The following is an 18928-nucleotide window of genomic DNA, read 5'->3' on the forward strand; positions in this document are numbered from 1 at the left end:
TAATACGCAGATACTCCACAAGACTATGAAAACCTGCACTATCTTAATGTATTAATTTCTTTGTTTACATTTAATGGCGGCTACGATGAATGCAAGACGGGACAAGCCCGCAACAATTTCATTCACGCTGCCCATTTCATGTCAAATATGTCTCGGGAAGGTATTTGCATTTCTATGCTTTATATTTCATGTTCTGAGAACCGATACATAAGATTGTCATTTTAAGGGTACCTGTCACTAGAAATACATAGATACTTCGTTAATACACTGAAGTTTTCTTACAAAATAAGCTTTATGCCCTTCATTCCAACCAGACTTATTTTGACTGTAGCTGCAGGTTATACAACAATTATAAGTATGGTCCAGCGTCAGTGTAAAAATGAAATAAAGACTTTTCTCATGGCGACGTGTCAATGATACTAGTCCATACCAATAGAAAGGGAAAGAGGAGAGCTTAGTGAACAAAAGAGCAATGCATTTACTTCTATGTCCAAATCGGCCATGGCTATATGCAAATTACATTGTGATGATATTGTATTACAAAGGACAATTTTAAATACCCTGATTAGACTTAGCTTCATTATAAACGGTAGCTGACATAATGACTTCATTGCTGAAACTGTTAAGGATGTAGCTACCATGGAGTCTCACCATCACTATAATATGAAACAGGTGGGAGGGGTCGTATCAAAAAGCAAAACAAGGATGACTGTCAAAGACGGTGGCTGGTATCGATTATCCTTTAGGGGAATTAAACTGGGGAAGTAAACAGCATGCCATAACAATTTACAAGTCCTGTCAATTTTCAAGTGGTCATACATCCTATATTTTTAGGCATTTAATACAATGGATGATGTAGGTGTTTCAAAGGGTATTATACTCTTTTACATATCTGAATGTACAATATATGAAACAAAGACAAGTAAGATGTTAATAGATGAGACATAGTCAAAACACAGTAAAAACCTTCAAATATCTTTGAGATGACCTCTTGTGCCCATTGGCAGCACATGCATTTCATGTCTGGTGAGTCGATGGTCCATCATCATACCTGGATGAGCGACCTGATTGCCATCTATAGTCTGATCTGTTGTTTTAAGCAGCTATTCATATTTTTTGAAGTTTTGCCCGTTTTTATGAGTAAACATGCTTTTCTGAATATCCTATTACACATCCCATTGAACACCCAGTTAGGCTGATGTGAGTTATTTCAACATGTGCTATTTGCAGTTGTGTAAGTTTATGTGACACAGTGTAACAGCCTATGAACATTTTTCAACAGTACTTTATTAAGTTCTTTGAAGTTGAACAGTGTAACAAGGAATTTACAGATTCATTAGTTGGGCAACTGATATGTTGTCATGGAAAATGAAACACCATATTAAACTTGAAAAAGTATTTTTCTTATTATGTTTGTAAATGAAGACATAAGCAACTGATGCAATTTCTGACTTGTAAAACTGTGAAGTAAGCAACATACAATTACAATGAGTTCAACATCTGACAAAGGCATCTGACTTTGTGTGCTGGCGATTAGGTGCCTGACTCTGAGGGTGCGGGTTCAAATCCTGGATGGGACTAAACCAAAGAGTACTAGAATTTGTACTTTACTAAGAAAGTGAATCTTAGTATATGACATATGTTGCATTTGACCACTTTCTAAATGGCATCATGTAATCATTACAATGAGTTATTGATCATTTACAAGACCCAATTGAAAATTTGCTGAAAATATTGTGAGCAATAACCAGCACTAGTATCAAATCATACATATTTTCTGCGGAGCAGATTTGCTTTTCATGTGTGTGAGTCATTTCATATATTGATTCTGTATGAGTTATCCAATATCTGGATGTTTTGTTGCAGGTGAAAGAGCCTGTGCTGTGTCCCAACAACCATGTTTTCTGTTCACCATGTATGGATGTCTGGCTGCAGAGAATCCAGCAGTGCCCAGCCTGCCGAACTCCAGTGAACTCCAGTAACCCAATTAAACATATCAAAGGTGCTGCTTACAGCAAACATATCTCTAATACTTTCAAATTGTTTTGTAAGTATACTATAGGTTTGTCATCATGTAATGAAGTATACAACTTTGTGGATCACAACTGCTTGTTTTTGGCATAGAGCAATACCGTGATGTAGATCTTTACATTATTATCAAGCAAAGTAGTAAGAGTCTGCATTGAAACATTGCTCGGTGTTATAAACAATAATACAGTTACATGCTTCATTATTGATAACTGTGAGTTAATTCATAAATACTTCATAAGCTGCACATCGGTCTTATATAATCAGGTGAAAAGTCAATTCCTGTAAAGTCCCTTATATACAAGTACAACTGAATTTTTATAAATACTCATTAAATGTGATCTTACATTCATACACACAAAAGTGTCAATCAGAGGACAAGCATGTTTCTCAGGAGCTGCCAGAGTTTCCAGATATGGGAGCAGCAGGGGTATGTTTTGGTGAACAGTTCAGGAGGGGCCAAAACTTTGTTTTTCAGTTTGTTTCCATTCAGCTGTCAAAAACATAAGATAACTATTCTATATATACAATTTATAGCTAAGATTTTCAATATCTGTTTGTTTTACCTTACATCCTAGGAAATGCAAATCTTGATCTAAAATACACTCTATGTATATGATATTTTTCTTCAAATAGAGTAACAAGGCAACTTTTGTGGCACCAGGCAATTAAATGATGTGGTGTAGGTGTCTGGTAATTAGGCAGGTAGGATAGAAATAATTATGGTCTGTGGTATGTGTGACATAAAAGTTCATTATCAGGGTAGGGGCAGATATTTTGGTAACTGAGATGTATTTTCATGTTACAATGTGTCATCATCGTCATGACAGACACCAGCGAACCTAGTTTGTTAGAAAACTTTGTTAGAGACTGCTTGTCGTAAAAGGGGTCTAACAGGATCAGGTAGTCAGGCTCATTGACTTATTTGACAGATGTCATCAGTTCCCAGTTGTCAGATCGATTATCATGCTGTTGATCACTGGATTGTCTGATCCAGAGTACCTGGAATATTGCTGAGTGCGGCGTAAAATTTCACTCACTCTTTTAAAGGTCACATGCAACGTAAAACACAACTTTGCAGATTCTGGTACCTTTCGGTATGCACTTACCGAAACAAATCATAAAAAGTGCCAATTCAACCTATAAAGTTGAAAAAAAACGCGATGAAAAAAAGCCCGCGAAATCGGAGTTCAAACGTTTCACTAAATTCCCCCCAGCGCTGGGGGGAAAACTGGTTTCAACTGCTGTGCTGCGCTGCGTCCATAACGCATGCGCAGTGAATAGTTTCGCGGAGCATGAAACAGTATGCATGCCCAGCGTCTGAGGTCGTGAGCAGTAATCTAATCTTGGTTGTGTACACAAACAAGTAATTAATCTACTCGTTACGTAAAACAACTTGTTGATTGTGGTAAGCAGTCTCTGTCACAGAGAAAGCTCAATGTCTGGTTTATTGACACCTATATGTCTGTCTGCCTGTCTGCTAAAGACAACATGCAATACACAGCTTCAATCATTGACCACGTGCAATTTGAACTTAACACCTATCAGACTATACGACATAAAGAAAATAAGTTGATTCATGACGCGTGCACCCGCGTCCCGTGTCTGCCACATTATGTAATTAGGCACGTGTGATACACATGACGTTCTTATATCTGTGGGTTGCAAACAAACTACATTCACTTTTTTCGGATGACTGGATCTGACGGAAACTGGTGCAAACTCTTGTCAGTTTCAAGTCCTGCTTTGTACTTGGACGAATGACAGATTCAAGCCACGCAGTAGTTTACCATCTCTACTGACATGATGTTTTATTGGATCGAGCGCAAATTCAGAGAACATGTATTTTCCAAACCCAACATCTCTATATACATTCTTCATGGATAACAACTTCTTTTAGTGTATATGATTTTGTTTGACAACAGTATATGAATCCATACTGAAACGACGCATCAAGTACACAAAAAGAAGTTGTTATCCATAAAGAATCTTACTTTCTTGTGCCTGGCTATACTTCTAAAATGCCCATCAAACAGATCATCTTTCTGTACACGCAATGAACCCTCAGCATATCAGCTAATGAATCAGCCAATCGGAAGCCGTCGTTACACTTGGATGCATAGCCACCCGCTATGACTGGGTTCGGTCTCCCGAGGGCTTCGTTTCGGGGGAAGTAAGCCCAAGTACAAAATATTGCACCTTTGAACCGCGATTGTACGCTTATAATTTTGTTTATTTGTTTTTTAAAAGCAGCAATGTATATTATATGTCATGAATAAGTGATAAATGTGTTTTAATTATGTTTGATTTTTTGGTTGCATGTGACCTTTAAGTAATGAAGCAGGTAGGACTGAAATAATTATGGTCTGTGATATGTGTAGCATAACAATTCATTTTCAGGGTAGTGGCAGATGTTTTGGTAATTGAGATATATTTCATAGTAGAATGTGTGTGTCATCATGGTCGTGGCAAACACCAGCAAACTTACCCTTTTAGTAGAGACAAATACTAAACTGTCTGTTTGGGATTTTACACATAGTTTCTTACTGTTATTGTTTCTGTTTTGTCTGAATGTCAGGAGGATTGAATCAAGTTGAGGACAACAAAGAAAAGATGACTAACCCAGATATGAGAAGAGCCAGATTTGAACTGCTTTACAAGGAATATGAGGTTTGATTAAAACTGATTTAGAAGCTTTTTTCCCATAACAGTTTTAAACAACAAATAGCATGTCAAATGCCAGAGATCATTAACTGCTGATTTTGAAGCTCACTGTCTCTTTGGCCACTAAAGCCTGAAGAATAGGGTGAAAATAGTTTACATCATCATTTATCAGTTATTTTTGGCACACACACTGTCATCACGATTTTTTAAAGCTCTTACATGATGTTGTCACTCGAAAACAACTCAAATGTTTGGTGACTTTTACAAGCACTAGATCAACAATTGTAAATTTGGTTGACAAGCCATGGTCAGTTTTTTAAGATCCCAGTCTACCTAATCAAAATAATACATTAAGGAGACTTAGAAAGTACACGTCTCATGAAAATCCCAGCTCCAGCTATGATGTCTCAGTTGAGAGATAACATGGTTATTTTTTCCAGTCTTGTCCTATCTCACATTCTGTAGTATCTCTCTGACAGTTGAGCTAACAGAGCCCTCCACATTTCGCTTTAGTGTATGATCATAGGGGATGGTTTTGAAGCAGAGGAGTTTACGGAAATCATTGAAAAGCAGGGAAACATGTCTCCCTGGGAATATGTTTAAGTGCTAAGGTATTTACTAGAAGCAACCCATCACGAGTGAGCTAGTCAGTCAGTTGGTAGATTGCCGTCATAACCAGCCTCCTTGTGCAGCGTAGGATAGGATTTAATATTTATTTTTATATGGCACACACATCCACGCACTAGTGCATGCTCGAGGCACTGGTATTTTTTCCCTTGATCACTGGATGTCAGTCTCGACAGTACATCATATTATCAATCTCAACTCCCTGGGCTCTTGCAGTCATTGTGGCTATCTCATCCTAACAAGGTAACCATTAACAGCTCAATGGACTGGGACGCATAGTCACAGTACTTTGTCCAAGTTTACTAGACGTCGCTATTCCTGCAAGTAGGTGTTTGCACGTATACATTGTGACCATCAGGTGATCATATACCTTTTATGATTTAAACAGCTGTTCACTAGGAGTTGTGACAACACTGATAGAGTCTGCGCACAAAGTTGCCCCTAAGGTTTTTACACCCAGTCATAGGTGGGTTCAATCCTGACACCTCAACCTCGCTGGATCACTGACCTGGCGCCTAAGCCAGCTCACCCACCGTGCCTCAAGATCATCACCATCATCACAGTTCTCATCCACCTGCAGACACACAGTAATCTGTGCCCACCATCCAACTGTGATATAGGCTAAGTTCTTAAAACCGAACATGTTAACTATAAATTCTATATCTATAGTACTTACCCTATCTTGTACAATAGATTCCCTCCCAACCAACCCTGCTACGCAGATTGTAACTATCTGCTCAAAGATAAAACTGACTATTCAAAGGGATTACATGATCAACCAGAGGATTTGCTGTGAGCAGCAGGGGTGTGTTTTGGTGAGCAGTTCAGACATCCCAAATCTTCAGTTACACTAACTTACAGTTTCCACTCAGCTGTTGAATCTATGAGACAGAGCACAGAACTTGAGATAAGAGTAATAAATACACAATTTATAATATTCACAGTTAACATTTTTAATATCTGTAGTATATGTTTTACTTTACTTCTTAGGAAATGCAAATCAGGGGCTAAAATACACAGTTTATATTGTAATGGTTCAGGTATGTTCAGATTCTGGAGTGACAATAAATCTCTCTTATCTGTCAACAACTAACAAATATATGATCTCTCACAAACAGAGCCTAAACAGTTTCTTGGAATGTGTGCATTTATGTATTTCAATACAAAGTTAATAGTACCGGTAAGTGCCAGAGTGAAACATGTTTGTTATCTTGGATCATGTTGACTATTTGTTGTGTGATGATGACCCACAACTGTCCGGGTTAGAATGTATATTCAGTAACACATGCTTGTCATGGTGTTGTAGAGTTTGTGTGCCACGAATCATGCACAAGCCAATTTAGTCCATTGAGTAATGTATGCAAGGTATTATAGACCTATTGGGTTTTAAGCGATTCTTACACGTTTTTTGTGCTCCCAGATTTGTAAATAATTGAGTAAATGTGCTTTTCACTGAGTAAAATACACAGGTGTGTGTCTTATCTGTAGCTCTTGAGTTCTACATGAAACAATGAAAGTAGCACCTACTGGTTCTCTTGCATTTGTATATTTAAATGTGTACTTTTTCTGAGGTTGAGGCCCATCTTGATTATGCTCTCAGAATGATGCTTCCAATCACCTACACACAAAGCAAGTAGTAGAATATCTCCTTAAATATAGTGACCACTTTTTAAAAGGTATTGTGTATTCATTTTCTTTTTCATGTTTTACAAATGTTTAAGGATGAGTGAGTAAGGTTTTACCCTGCTTGCAGCAATAGTACTCCCATATTATGGCGGGCAGCATCAGAAATGTGTTTCACACATTTTTCTCATATGGGGAATCGAACCCAGGTCTTCAGCACGAGAAGCAGACACTTTAACCATGCGGCTACTTTACTACCCCAAGTGTTTATAGGGTTGGTGGGGTAGACTAGTGGTTAAAGTTAATGTAGCTCATCACAGTAAGTGAGTGAGTGAGTGAGTTTAGTTTTACGCCGCTTTTAGCAATATTCCAGCAATATCACGGCGGGGGACACCGGAAAATGGGCTTGACACATTGTACCCAAGTGGGGAATCAAACCCGGGTCTTCCACGTGACGAGTGAATGCTTTAACCACTAGGCTACCCCACCGCCCAGCTCATCACAGCTAAGATGCAGGTTTGTTTCCCCACATGGGTCCATGTCCCCAGCTGTGATGTTAATGGAATATTGCTGAAAGAGACCTAAAACTGTACTCACTTTTACATTTGATGTCTTTTTTTCTTTCAATTATTTTGTACCAGATTGAAAGTTGTTACAGAAATTAAGTATATATTTATAACATGTTTACAGGATGAATTTAATCATCTAGAATCAGAGGTGAAGCTACTCAGAAGTGAGAATGAAATCTTAAAAGAGCAGCTCAGTAGAAGAAATGAGAGGTCTGAGACCAGTGGAAGACCAGATTTTGTTCATCCCGGATCATCTGATACCAGTAGCCTGTTGGCACTCACCAAGAAGCTACAAGATGCCCAGAAACTGTATGAGCGCCTCAAAAACGACATGAAGAAAGTCAATGAGGTACACATCTGGCTAACTACAGGTGTCATGTCACCTGATAACTAGAGTCCCTCAAGCTAAATCTGTTGGTTCAGAAATAAGTTATAGTGAAACAGGCAATCAAGTGTTAGAGGCGCAGTCCAAAGACTCGAATAGGACTGATGAATTGCATTCTAACTTAATGAAATGCTGATCATAATCAAAACATCAGACCAACCCTGTGAGGTTTTTGCAGAATTTAAGTCCTAAATAGAAAAGGTTGTTTAGCAAGCTATCATTAAAACATTGACAGAGTTCACTATTTGTTACGAGAGAGAAGTGCAGGGGCAGTGAAAGGGACAGCCAGGTGTGCATGGAATGGTGGAGATGGCACAGCACAGATTAATAAATCAATAACTTTGTTGCCACTCGTGCACATGATTCATGCACACCTGGCTATTCCTTTCTCTGCACTCCTCCCTTATAACAAATAGTAAACTGTGTCAATATTTTAATGATAGTTTGTTGAACAACTTTTTCATTTTTAGAACATAAATTCTGCAAAAACCTGAAAGAGTTGTTTTGATGTTTTGATTATGATCAGAGTTTCATTGACTATTTTATGTCCATTAGTTTTTGAATTAGTTTGCATCTCATTGGTACATTTTTTGGCCAGACAGACAATAGTATTAGTATTCTGTTTCGCAGATTTAGAAACATTGAGAACAGTTTGTTGTTTCTTGTAGGTGAACGCTTTTGTCTACATTATTTATGCAGATAATATTGGATAGAGTTCCTGATGAGCAACTTTGCTGTAGCACTAGTTTTGTTTGTTAATGGTGTTTAATACAAGTCAAGTTTGACATGCATGCAAACTAGTCAGCATTTAGAGGACCAAGCAATTACTTTTGTCTGTTTGTTTTTGCCCAGTTTATCTAAGAGATTATGTCAAAGAGTAAATAACTTAATCTTTTTGTAAATCTTGAGTTTCAAGTAATTGCTTAAATACATACACAATTTTTCCTTATCCTGACTTATACCTTTCTCTTCCATGGTTACTTGGAAACTTGAATCCCTTTGTTCCCAAGAACAGTCAGTTTGCTCACCATCGGGAGACCCACTTTCTTGCCAAAACAGTATCACTTGACACTTGAAGGGATTGTCACTTTCATCATATTTGTTGGCAGTCATCTCTGCACTCACCATGAATACGGGAGTTAAACCAAATTAACTGAACCCGTCTCCCTACTGAGGTCATTCAGGCTTGAAGACCAGCCCGGAATCTCAACATCTTATCAGCCATGACTACTGCCACTGAGACACATTCACACATTTTCGAGCTGCTAACACAGAGGACTCTGTTCCTCCTCACACTAGCTACAGTGTCAGAGATACATGCCCTTGACTATAGATAAACCAGATTCAGCACTGGAGCACATGCTGCAGTCCACCTGGGTCTTAGATGGGATTTCATAAAAAAGAATCGGCAACCAGGTCAAACAGATGGACTGTTCCATGTCCCAGAATTGTCTGCAATCCTCAGACAAGATGATGCACAAGACCTGTCCCTGTGCTCAATGTGTTGAAGATCTACTTAAAATGGACGATACAAGGAAGAGGAAAGTCAAGTGTTTCTGCTATCACCCTCCATGACTATTGAAGATTCCTGAACAATCATCTCCTTTGTGATTAGAGCAGTTACCCTATGAGCGGCCTGAGCCTCCAACCCACACGATGTTAGAGAGCATTAGTCTTGACACTTGTCCTGCATTGGAATTGCTCCTTGTCCTCCATCATGGAACTGGAAGGCTGCTTCTGGAGGTCAGACGCAGTGTTTGCCAACCATTATCTACGGGATATTATGGCAGAAGTTCAGGCCTCTTGCACAACAAGTCCAGCCAGATGATGAGAAACTCACCGTTGTCACGCTGACTTGTTGATGCCAGGCCAGCAGAGAGTCCATGTTCCACTGTCTTTCAAGATAAGTCAGCGCATTAGTGATATAGGATCAGTTTTGGTAATAGCCCTTACTTAACAGATTGGTCACTATTGAGGTTTGGTAATATTCCTAACCTTAACATATGGATCATTCCAGATAACTAGTCATTGAGGCGTACATGAAATCTACACAATTTAGTTCTTTTATTGACTGAAGAGAAGGTTTGTTGTTTTGGCTGCAGTAGAAAAAGCTTTAAGAAAAGTTCCTAGGGAATATGTGATGAGACACTGTTTTGATCTCAAAGACACAGTGAATCCCACTGGATGGCCTACCTACCACCTATTCCTTGAGAATTGGTAAGCAATATAGCATGTGTCAGGCTAAAGAAAAATATGTAATTTTAATGTTAAAATTGATGTTTTATATTCAGCCTGACTCATGATCTGAGGGCTCTTTCAACCACCCTCTCAGCACAACAGGCTTCACTGCAGGCCCTAGTGTGGTCATATTCAGGAAAGACTGGGGAAAGCTTGGCTCAGACCATGAGACTGTTTTGGAGGGAAAGTAGGGATCCAAGTTTCCATTAACTGAAAGAGAAAGGGAGATAAGCAATATAGCATGAGTCTGGATAAGTATAAATGTCAATTTGATCATGAAAATGACATTTTTTTTTAAGGAAAATAACAAACTGAAGGATGAAAGGGTCAACCTTAACCGAGAAAATGAGAAACTCCGAATGGAGATAGCCACCCGATCTCCACATAGGTGAGTACAGTCACCTCCCTTTAGATAATGCTGTTTTTCATTGTCTCTTTTAGTGATAGACTCACTGACTCATACCCACTGAAATGCTTTAGCAATACCTAGTGTTGAGAGTGCACAATGCTATTTTAGAAAGATCCCAAATGTAACATGTAGTATTGAGATTACGCTTCCTCAGTAAGGCAAAGAGTCAGGGTTGGGGCACACATAGGGTTTGAGGGCATACTCTCAATCAGGCACCTAATCACCAGCACACAAAATCAAAGATCTTACCCTCCCATCAATCATGACTTCCACAAAAATAGAAGTCAGACTGCTGGTACTCATCTTTACATATTTCTCGTAACCCTCAGACAGTTGAAAATTTGGCTGCCACAAATAAACAAAATTACAACTACACAGTGTTGAGCCAAGTTGGGACTTTGCATGCTAAGCATTTACTTAATCAACTTCCTCTCAACTCTTGATTCCCCTCATGGGTACAATGGGTGGAGCCTGTTTCTGGTGGCCCCTACTGTGATGTTGCTGGAATATTGCTAAAGTCGGCATTAAACCATACTCCCTCACTCACTCCAAGGTCATTTATGTTGATGTGGCAGTTTTCAGCTTCTTCCATTTCAAATCTTTCTTCAACGCTGATAGTCTTGTGAGTGAGAAAGAGAATACTGTTTAATGCTGCTTCTGCAATTTTTCATCTGTTGGGAGGATAATCTTTTCGAAGATTGGCTATTGAAGTAATTCAAATATTCCTAACAAACAATAGCCATGACAATAGTATTGACAGAGCTAGCGTATGTTTAACATTTTCTGTATGATGTGATGTATTACTTAGAATTCATCTGAACTATATAGTCTGATAGTCTGATTCTTACATATGCTGTCAGTTCAATATTTTACTTGCAGATATGGGAGATACACTGTTGCAACACTGGAAGCAAAGGTTGAGAGCTATGAAAAGGAAGTAAGACAACTGAATAAAGCTTTAGAAAGAAGTGATAGATATGTGGAAGATCTTGAATCTGAACTAAAAAAACTGAAAGGCATAATCCCAGGCAAATCCAGTTCTGTTCCCCACAAACCTTCCTTAGATTCCAGGAATAAAGATACTGTCTCTGAAAATCCAGCCAAAAGACAGCTGTTTGGAAGCTCCATGGATGATTTAAGAAATCTTCATGCTGGAGATTTGATCTCAGTAAAAGCAAAACAAATGCCAACATCCACTGGGTATCAGAAAGCTGCTCCTGACAGAGCATTTGGAGGATCTGTAAATGGTGTCATGGATTCCAAGTCAAGATCACAAAAAGAGATGCAAAAGAGAGACAACACGGAAGTTACCATGAACAGCACCTCTGATTCAGGATCACCAATAAAAGATAAGAGTCCTAAAAAAGTACATTTTTCTCTCCCCCAAAAATCATATGATACATCATCCTTTGATCTGGATCAACCTAGTCCACTGACGCCCTCAAGTGCTTTAGAGAAACTGGCCATTGGGAATGGCAGATCATCACCAAGTGACATTGACTCTAGATATTTCGAACGTGCTCGATATGGCTCTGAAACCTCTGCCAGAAAGAATTTTGTGGATGGCAATTCATCCCTTGATAGTTTTGATGGCATGGGAAAAAAAGGAAAGTCCATTCTTAAGACTTCAGAAAAATATGATGATGCTTCAAGTACAAGTCTACTTAGTGTTCCTGACTTTGAAACAACGCCTACAAAAAGGCATAGGCACAAGCATGACCTTGAGTTGAGTGACCTTGATGACACTCAGACAATTAGAAGTGAGCTTGATGATCTAAATATATCTCTGACACCAGAGTTAAGTGACTGTATGAAGTTGTTGAACCGAGCTGAGAAGAAAACGCACAGTGTAGAAGGACCTGTTCAAGACACAGCAGGTACAACAACAGACATTGCACGAGACATCTATGCCAGCCAAGAGGGCCAATTATCGAGTACTATGTTAACAACTGCTGCTGTCCATCCATACCACTCAAATCACAAAAGTCTGTTAAGCTTGCAAGATGATGAATATTACAGTAAAGGGAGACCTAGCACTTACAAATTGCAGACTGATCCCAATGATAATGGAAGTAGTTACTCCAAATTAGCGTTCTCTGATACAGGCATTAGTAGTGCAAATGTATACCCTAAAGTGGTCACCTCTCTTCCAGGTTCATCCTTAGCTTATACAGGACTATCAAACTATGACCCACTTCCAGCATCTACATCAGTCTCACATTCCCATGGTGCATCTGCCCATTTCAATCATGGGCAGTTAAAAGGTATTCACTCAGTGCAAAATATGGATGAAAAGTTGCACATGCTAGACATAACAGGAGATAAGTATAAAGCAACAGATTTATCTGACCAAAATATTTTGGCTTCTAAAGCAGATTCTGCTCTGAAAAGCAGGCATGACAGACACTTCCCATCAGTCACTGTCCCTCTACAATCTTTCCACTCATCCTTACCTATTACCACAACTGCAAAACCTCCTCCTCGAGACTTGCTCCTTACAACTGATCTGCCTCCAAGATATCCAATTCAGCGCCGTTCCTCTCTAGATTATGGCAAAGATGTTTACTTAAATCCTCGTAAAAGTTCAGATGCTCAAAACCTTCTCCCTTCTCAAATGAAGGAACGGAAATATTCCTCCCTCTCAAACATTCCAGCAGCTATCCCATCGTCATCTTCTGCTCTTTCAAATTATTCACAGACAGTTGGAAATCATCTTCACAAGTTGAATAAACTGTTTCCAGTGTCCTCCAGCTCTGCCATTGGAACATATGTTTCCTCTGGTTTGCCTCATTCCATGTCTTCTAATCCAAGCTTCTCATTGTCATTGACAGGTAGCACTCAAGCTTCTGCTGTCATTGCGGCGTCCAGTTGTGTAGCTCACCCTGTGTCAAGGCCACCCCAAGCACTTCCTGCTAACTCCTTGCTCTCTGCAGCTGTTGTCCCAAACCAATCCGTGGTTAGCTACCCTGCTACATCCAGCATTACATTTGCACCTTCAGCACTCAGGACATCCTCATCGAAATCATTAGTTCGAGATCGTCTTGAACATTTGACAGGTGCAAGTGACATAAGCAAGACAGGAAACTATAGTTATGTGTCTAATGCATCAAATGACCTTTCTTCCAGAGGGTCAGACTCGTATTTGCCAGAGCCCAAAAAGCGCCTTTTTGAGAGTGGAGATGATCTGGATTTGACTTTAAGCCCTATCAAGTCAACCAGAATTCACTAGTCAGTTCCAATTTAAAAGGTCATCTCCAAAACGTTGATCATAATGGCACATGCTTTATCACGTTTTGCACCAACCAATTAAAACCGCCAACAGAACATGTGCTGATGCTTAATTCAAAGACAATCTTCAAAATTGTAAAAAAATCAAAGTAGGTTTTATGTTGATGTGTATTTTTGTCCTTGTGAATCATTTCAGGTACATGACAAACACCCAAACATGCCTCTTCTATGTCAGGGCAACTGTTTCTCTTGCTTGCCACTCAGAATTTGCAAATGCCTTGCTTTCCCTTCATCATTTCAAAGGATACACATGTGTTTCTATTTTGGGAACTGCAGTTTTCAACATAATACATTCTTGAAGAACAAAACTTCAGTTCCTTCCACAGAGGATACACTGTCATGTTCTGTTGCAAATATTCAATTTTGCAGTTATGGCAATTTTCTGTGAATTCTTTTTGAAATTGATCAATTTTGTGAATCGTCTGAATCACCCATTCAGTGACAAAATATTAATTTTTCAGCTGAAAATAGATTTTCCTTTTGCCATCTCTGATTATGTGTTCCATCCCTGATTATGTGTTTGTGTATAGTGTTTGGTCCACAAGTTCATGAATGGTATGTTTTCCTGCCAAATCTTTGCGGCTATTCATCTTGTTGCTTCATCACAGTCACCTGGTTTAGGCTATTTTTTCAACAATCCCATCAAAAAGATGTGTTCACTTCTATGGTCATCTTGCAAAAGATGCCAGCATTTTATGTCATTTCTTACCCTCATGATATATTAGGGTGATTTCAGGATTTTGAAGAGGTGAGGTGTCCAATTGGGTCATTTCGAGTGTAAGTGGGTGGAAGATGCTACCTGAAAGCCCTAAAAAAATCACTAACTGTAAACGATTATTAATTTCACTTTATCAATGAATGTTATCATTGTAGTCCTCCAAAACATAACTGGATGTAAAACTGAGAGGTGGCTGCCTCCTTCCCGTATTGCACTGACCACTAAACAAATGTTACCCATGTATAAAAGTACTGCTCCAGTGCCACAACACATATATCACATTGGTGATTACTCCAGTTTTGACATGTAATCTGTAGACTTTTGTTGGCATGATGATGCTTTATGAAAGGTGGTCATAAGCACGAGAAGTAAGCTGCATGTCAAAGATTTCTGGTCTGAATTGTAACTAGTAGTTCAAGAGCCACAGCAATTTCATGAACCATTTGCATCGGTGGGGTAGCCTAATCATTATAGCATTTGCTCATCACACTGATGAGTTGGGTTTGATTCTCCACATGGGTACAATGGGTGAAGCCCATTTCTGGTGTGCCCTGCTGTGATAATGCTAGAAAGTTGCTGAAGGCGGTGTAAAACTCACTCACTCATTCATTTAGCATTTGGAACTCAGTTTCATGGAACTTGATTTCTAGTCCTGTTTGTTGGTGATTTTCTATGCCCTCCATGGGTTTGTTAGCACCTGTCACATAGTCTTATCATAAACCTGTGAAACAGAACACATTGATTGCCCAGATTCCAGTGTGCCAGTCACCCACACAGGTTTTCATAGGAAGTTTGTCAACACTCTTTTCGTTTTCCTAATATTTGTTGTTTACAGTAAGATTTCATGATGTTCTATTTTTGAAGGGATATCGTGACCATTGTACAGGGTTTTCACAGATTCATGACATATTTCAATTTACATTAAGTTTCATGTTGTTAATGAAGGAAATATCAGAACCTTATCACTTGTGGCGAATGCCTTTGATGAGTTCCTGAATGGATTTATTTTCAGATTGCTAGCAGTCATTGTGATTATAGGAGAAGTATAATACCAGATTCAACTGTGATACTCTTACTGTTTGCTCATATTTGTAGTTAAATGAGCTTTATGTCGTGCCATGCTTATATTGTGACTCTTTAAATCTGCAAACGCTGTCCTCTCAGAAACCAGCAGACCAACGAAGCACAAACTTTCCCATAAATGATTACTCATGGATTTGTTCCAGAGGTTTGCATCTTATTTTCAGCATTCATGCAAATCTCGGTCTGATTGTCTTGTACACGTTGTGGACACTAATGTTACAAATCAGTACTTAAAGTGGATGTGCACTCAAGTCATATTGTATGCCAGATGCAAAGAGGTAGGGCCACTGCTTGTCCATTTCTCATAAAAAAGTGTATTGTGTGAAGTACTGTAAATTGACAAAAGTTCCCTGTCGTCAGTGTTTTTCGTAATCAGCAACATAGCCAGGTCCTACATCATGTTTGTGTTGTGAGCCATTTCAAACAAACAAACAAGAGAAGGCGACTTTGTCACTAAAGGCGTCAAATTTCCAAATAAACATCGTTATTTAAGATTATTTACATGTTCAGTTCTAATTTGTTGCTAGGCATTGTCTTATATGTAATTGTCTTGAACACTGTGCGAGAAATAGCATCAGCAGTGCAGTGCACACATTCCCCTACTGGTGATTTAGTTAAAACATACCCAATCAAACATCAGACGTATGAATTGTGAGGCAGTGATCTTATAATTATCTGAAACTATTGTTTGTGCCCAGTAACTTCTTTATGTTTATTAGAAGAATAGCAATATGACTGCCATGTTGAATCATTTATTTACATGGACTGGGTATGCTGGACATGTAGTTACGTGTACTTGTCAAAATGAGAGATGTCATAACGCCTGGAAAGTCTCATTTGCAATGCTAGCTAAACTTGACAGTAAATTTAACAGTTCTGTTTTCCCCCGAACATTTGCAGATTTAGAAAAAATGTGGCCATTTTTAGGAACTGGTTGCCCTTAATATTCTACCCATCAAAAGTTAAGACTCACTAGTGCAGATGTAACTGTTTACTTCAGCAAACTGTTCTGTCTAGATTTCGCAAAATATTCCATGCCGTTTCAAGGTACTGTTTAAACATGATCTGATGTATTGTATGAAAAATGTGTAACTTGAAAAGGTTATTGTTATGAGCTCGATAAAGGATAACATTCCTTTGACAATTGATGAATTCTTATCAAAACGTTACACCAAACTGCACATGTTCACATGCACAATATTTACACATGCTTTTCAGCAATTTTATACATAGTCCTTGTGCAAGTTGCACAAGATTTGCAGTTGGTTGCCTCAAGCTAGTGGAGAAATTCATCTTTCATGTAACCATATGTATCTACTAGTATGTAATGTATACTGAGTGCTTTACGGGAGTCTAAACTTTGATGGGTGGTATCCATAGGCAGAAAATAGCAATGTTAATAATCTGTTTATTAAGTGGCTGTCTTTTTTGACAATTTATATTGTTGAAATGCTATGGCTTAAAGCCATAAGATATTTCATTATTCAGCCTTGATTTGGTATATGTTTGGTTTTTATGGAGCAGAACATGTCCTGCTTTGTAAAATGTTTCAAATGCCACCTTGTTTTCAAGTGGCAAAGATCAAATCATGATGAAAGGTATTTTCATTATTTAACCAGTTTAAGTTAAACCTGTAGATTATGTGGAGAATATGTGAATACTGTGTGAGTAAAGAGAAATCATTACAGTCCTGGAAAAACAAAATGTTCTGTGTGGAACAGGTTGAGAAGATCTTGCATGAAGACATCTTGGACTGTGGTCTCGGTTAGCCTTGAGCCTTTGATTTAGTACTGCAATCTTGTGTGACAGATAGTGGTACATTGCAAGGTTTACAGTTTAGTGCTGTTATGTTGTTTCTAGCTTTCATATGTGGTAGGCCTTTCACACTGCAAGTTGTTTTATACATAAAGTAATAATATATCCATTGTGTTTTGTGTTCATGTAAAAAGTGTAATGTGATATTTTTATCATAGTTTTCTTTGGGTTCTCTTCTACCTGTGCCATTGCTGTTTTGAGGAGGATACATGCAAAGCAGTAAACAGAAAATCAATTTTGACTTTACGTCGACAATTAGTTCCAGTATCATATCCAGTTAATTTTCGCAGTGTCTCCCACAATAGTTAGGTTGATTTGTTATCACAAAACCAGTCAGTTTCATATTGTGAAGAATTACTGTTTGGTTTCTCAGAACATGTGCAGAAGATGAAAAGTCTTGACCTTTCAGCACCACAAATTTTGTAATCTAGGGTTTGAAATATTCTCAAACTGTTGCTGGTCATGAGCACAAGCTGTTGAGACAAAATAGTAAATGAGTGACTCACAGATATAATTGTCAAATAGTGATATCATCATCACAGTGAGTGAATGGCCACACTGAGCAGTGTGGCGTCGGTCTAGAAAGAATCAAGTCTGGACCAGACAATCCAGTGGTCAACAGCATGAGCATCGATCTGCGCAACTGGGAACCAATGACATGTGTCAACCAAGTCAGCAAGTCTGACTACCTGATCCCATTAGTGGACCTTTATGACAAGTATGGGTTAATGAAGATCTACATTCTCACCCAGAACCTCATGGGTCTTATCATCGCAGAGTTTGACATCGTACGTTTGTTAAGTGACCAAACTGGAATGGTTAAGTTAAAATAATAAAACCATGTCTGTCATACACACTGTGACAGTCATTCAAACAAAATGGTTACTCTGATCTCACAACCTTGATATGTTTCAGAAATTAATCAGAATTTATATTTTGTTTATGCATGGGGCATTTGTTGATTTTTTCAACAAGACATAATTATGTTAATTTATAATGAGTGTATCTGTAGCTTCACTGGCTTGTGACATTTCAGAATCTTTGCCATGTTAAACAAATTCTGACTTGACTGTTGCTATAAATGTACTGGCACTACATTTAGTTCCATACAAAAATTAAGGTAATTCTGCTGTCGGGCTTGCTCCTAAAGTAGACGTGAGCCATGATCATGTTCCTGTCAACGGCAAACAGTAACTCAAATTACATACTGTTGTAACAGACAGAGTGTATGATATCAAATTCATGTCGTTTTCCTATTTATTGTACATTTCCTAAATGATCTTGATGTGTGAAAATGTTATGTACATTGAATGTCAAAACAACTTACCCCTTCATGATAATATTTATAATATATTTTCAAGTAAACACAATATTTCTTCAATACACATCAAAGCCAATCAATTCCAAACCCAAACGTTAATATTTATGATCCACAGTTAATTTCCTAACAAGATGTATATTCAAATGAGTCTGAAAAAGTC

General features: G+C 38.4%; 1 protein-coding gene across 1 annotated transcript; it reads left to right on the forward strand.

Annotated features, from left to right (window-relative positions):
- Positions 1 to 72: 72 nt before the first annotated feature.
- Positions 73 to 15980, forward strand: LOC137274161 (ORC ubiquitin ligase 1-like). The gene is made up of 6 exons (XM_067807196.1): positions 73 to 160; positions 1867 to 2002; positions 4607 to 4698; positions 7633 to 7860; positions 10434 to 10522; positions 11423 to 15980. Exons 1-6 carry the CDS (start codon positions 74 to 76, stop codon positions 13770 to 13772), a joined length of 2982 nt encoding a protein of 993 aa, XP_067663297.1. The 5' UTR covers position 73; the 3' UTR covers positions 13773 to 15980.
- Positions 15981 to 18928: the final 2948 nt, after the last annotated feature.

Source organism: Haliotis asinina, chromosome 2 (genome assembly GCF_037392515.1).
Source record: "Haliotis asinina isolate JCU_RB_2024 chromosome 2, JCU_Hal_asi_v2, whole genome shotgun sequence".
Lineage (NCBI taxonomy): Eukaryota > Metazoa > Mollusca > Gastropoda > Lepetellida > Haliotidae > Haliotis > Haliotis asinina.

Bases quoted from the DNA above. Each gene is read 5' to 3' on its own strand.
- LOC137274161 (XM_067807196.1), top strand. From the start codon at position 74: ATGGCGGCTACGATGAATGCAAGACGGGACAAGCCCGCAACAATTTCA. The intron at 2,003-4,606 runs GTGCTGCTTACA...TCTGAATGTCAG, and splicing joins CCCAATTAAACATATCAAAG to GAGGATTGAATCAAGTTGAG. The intron at 4,699-7,632 runs GTTTGATTAAAA...ACATGTTTACAG, and splicing joins TGCTTTACAAGGAATATGAG to GATGAATTTAATCATCTAGA.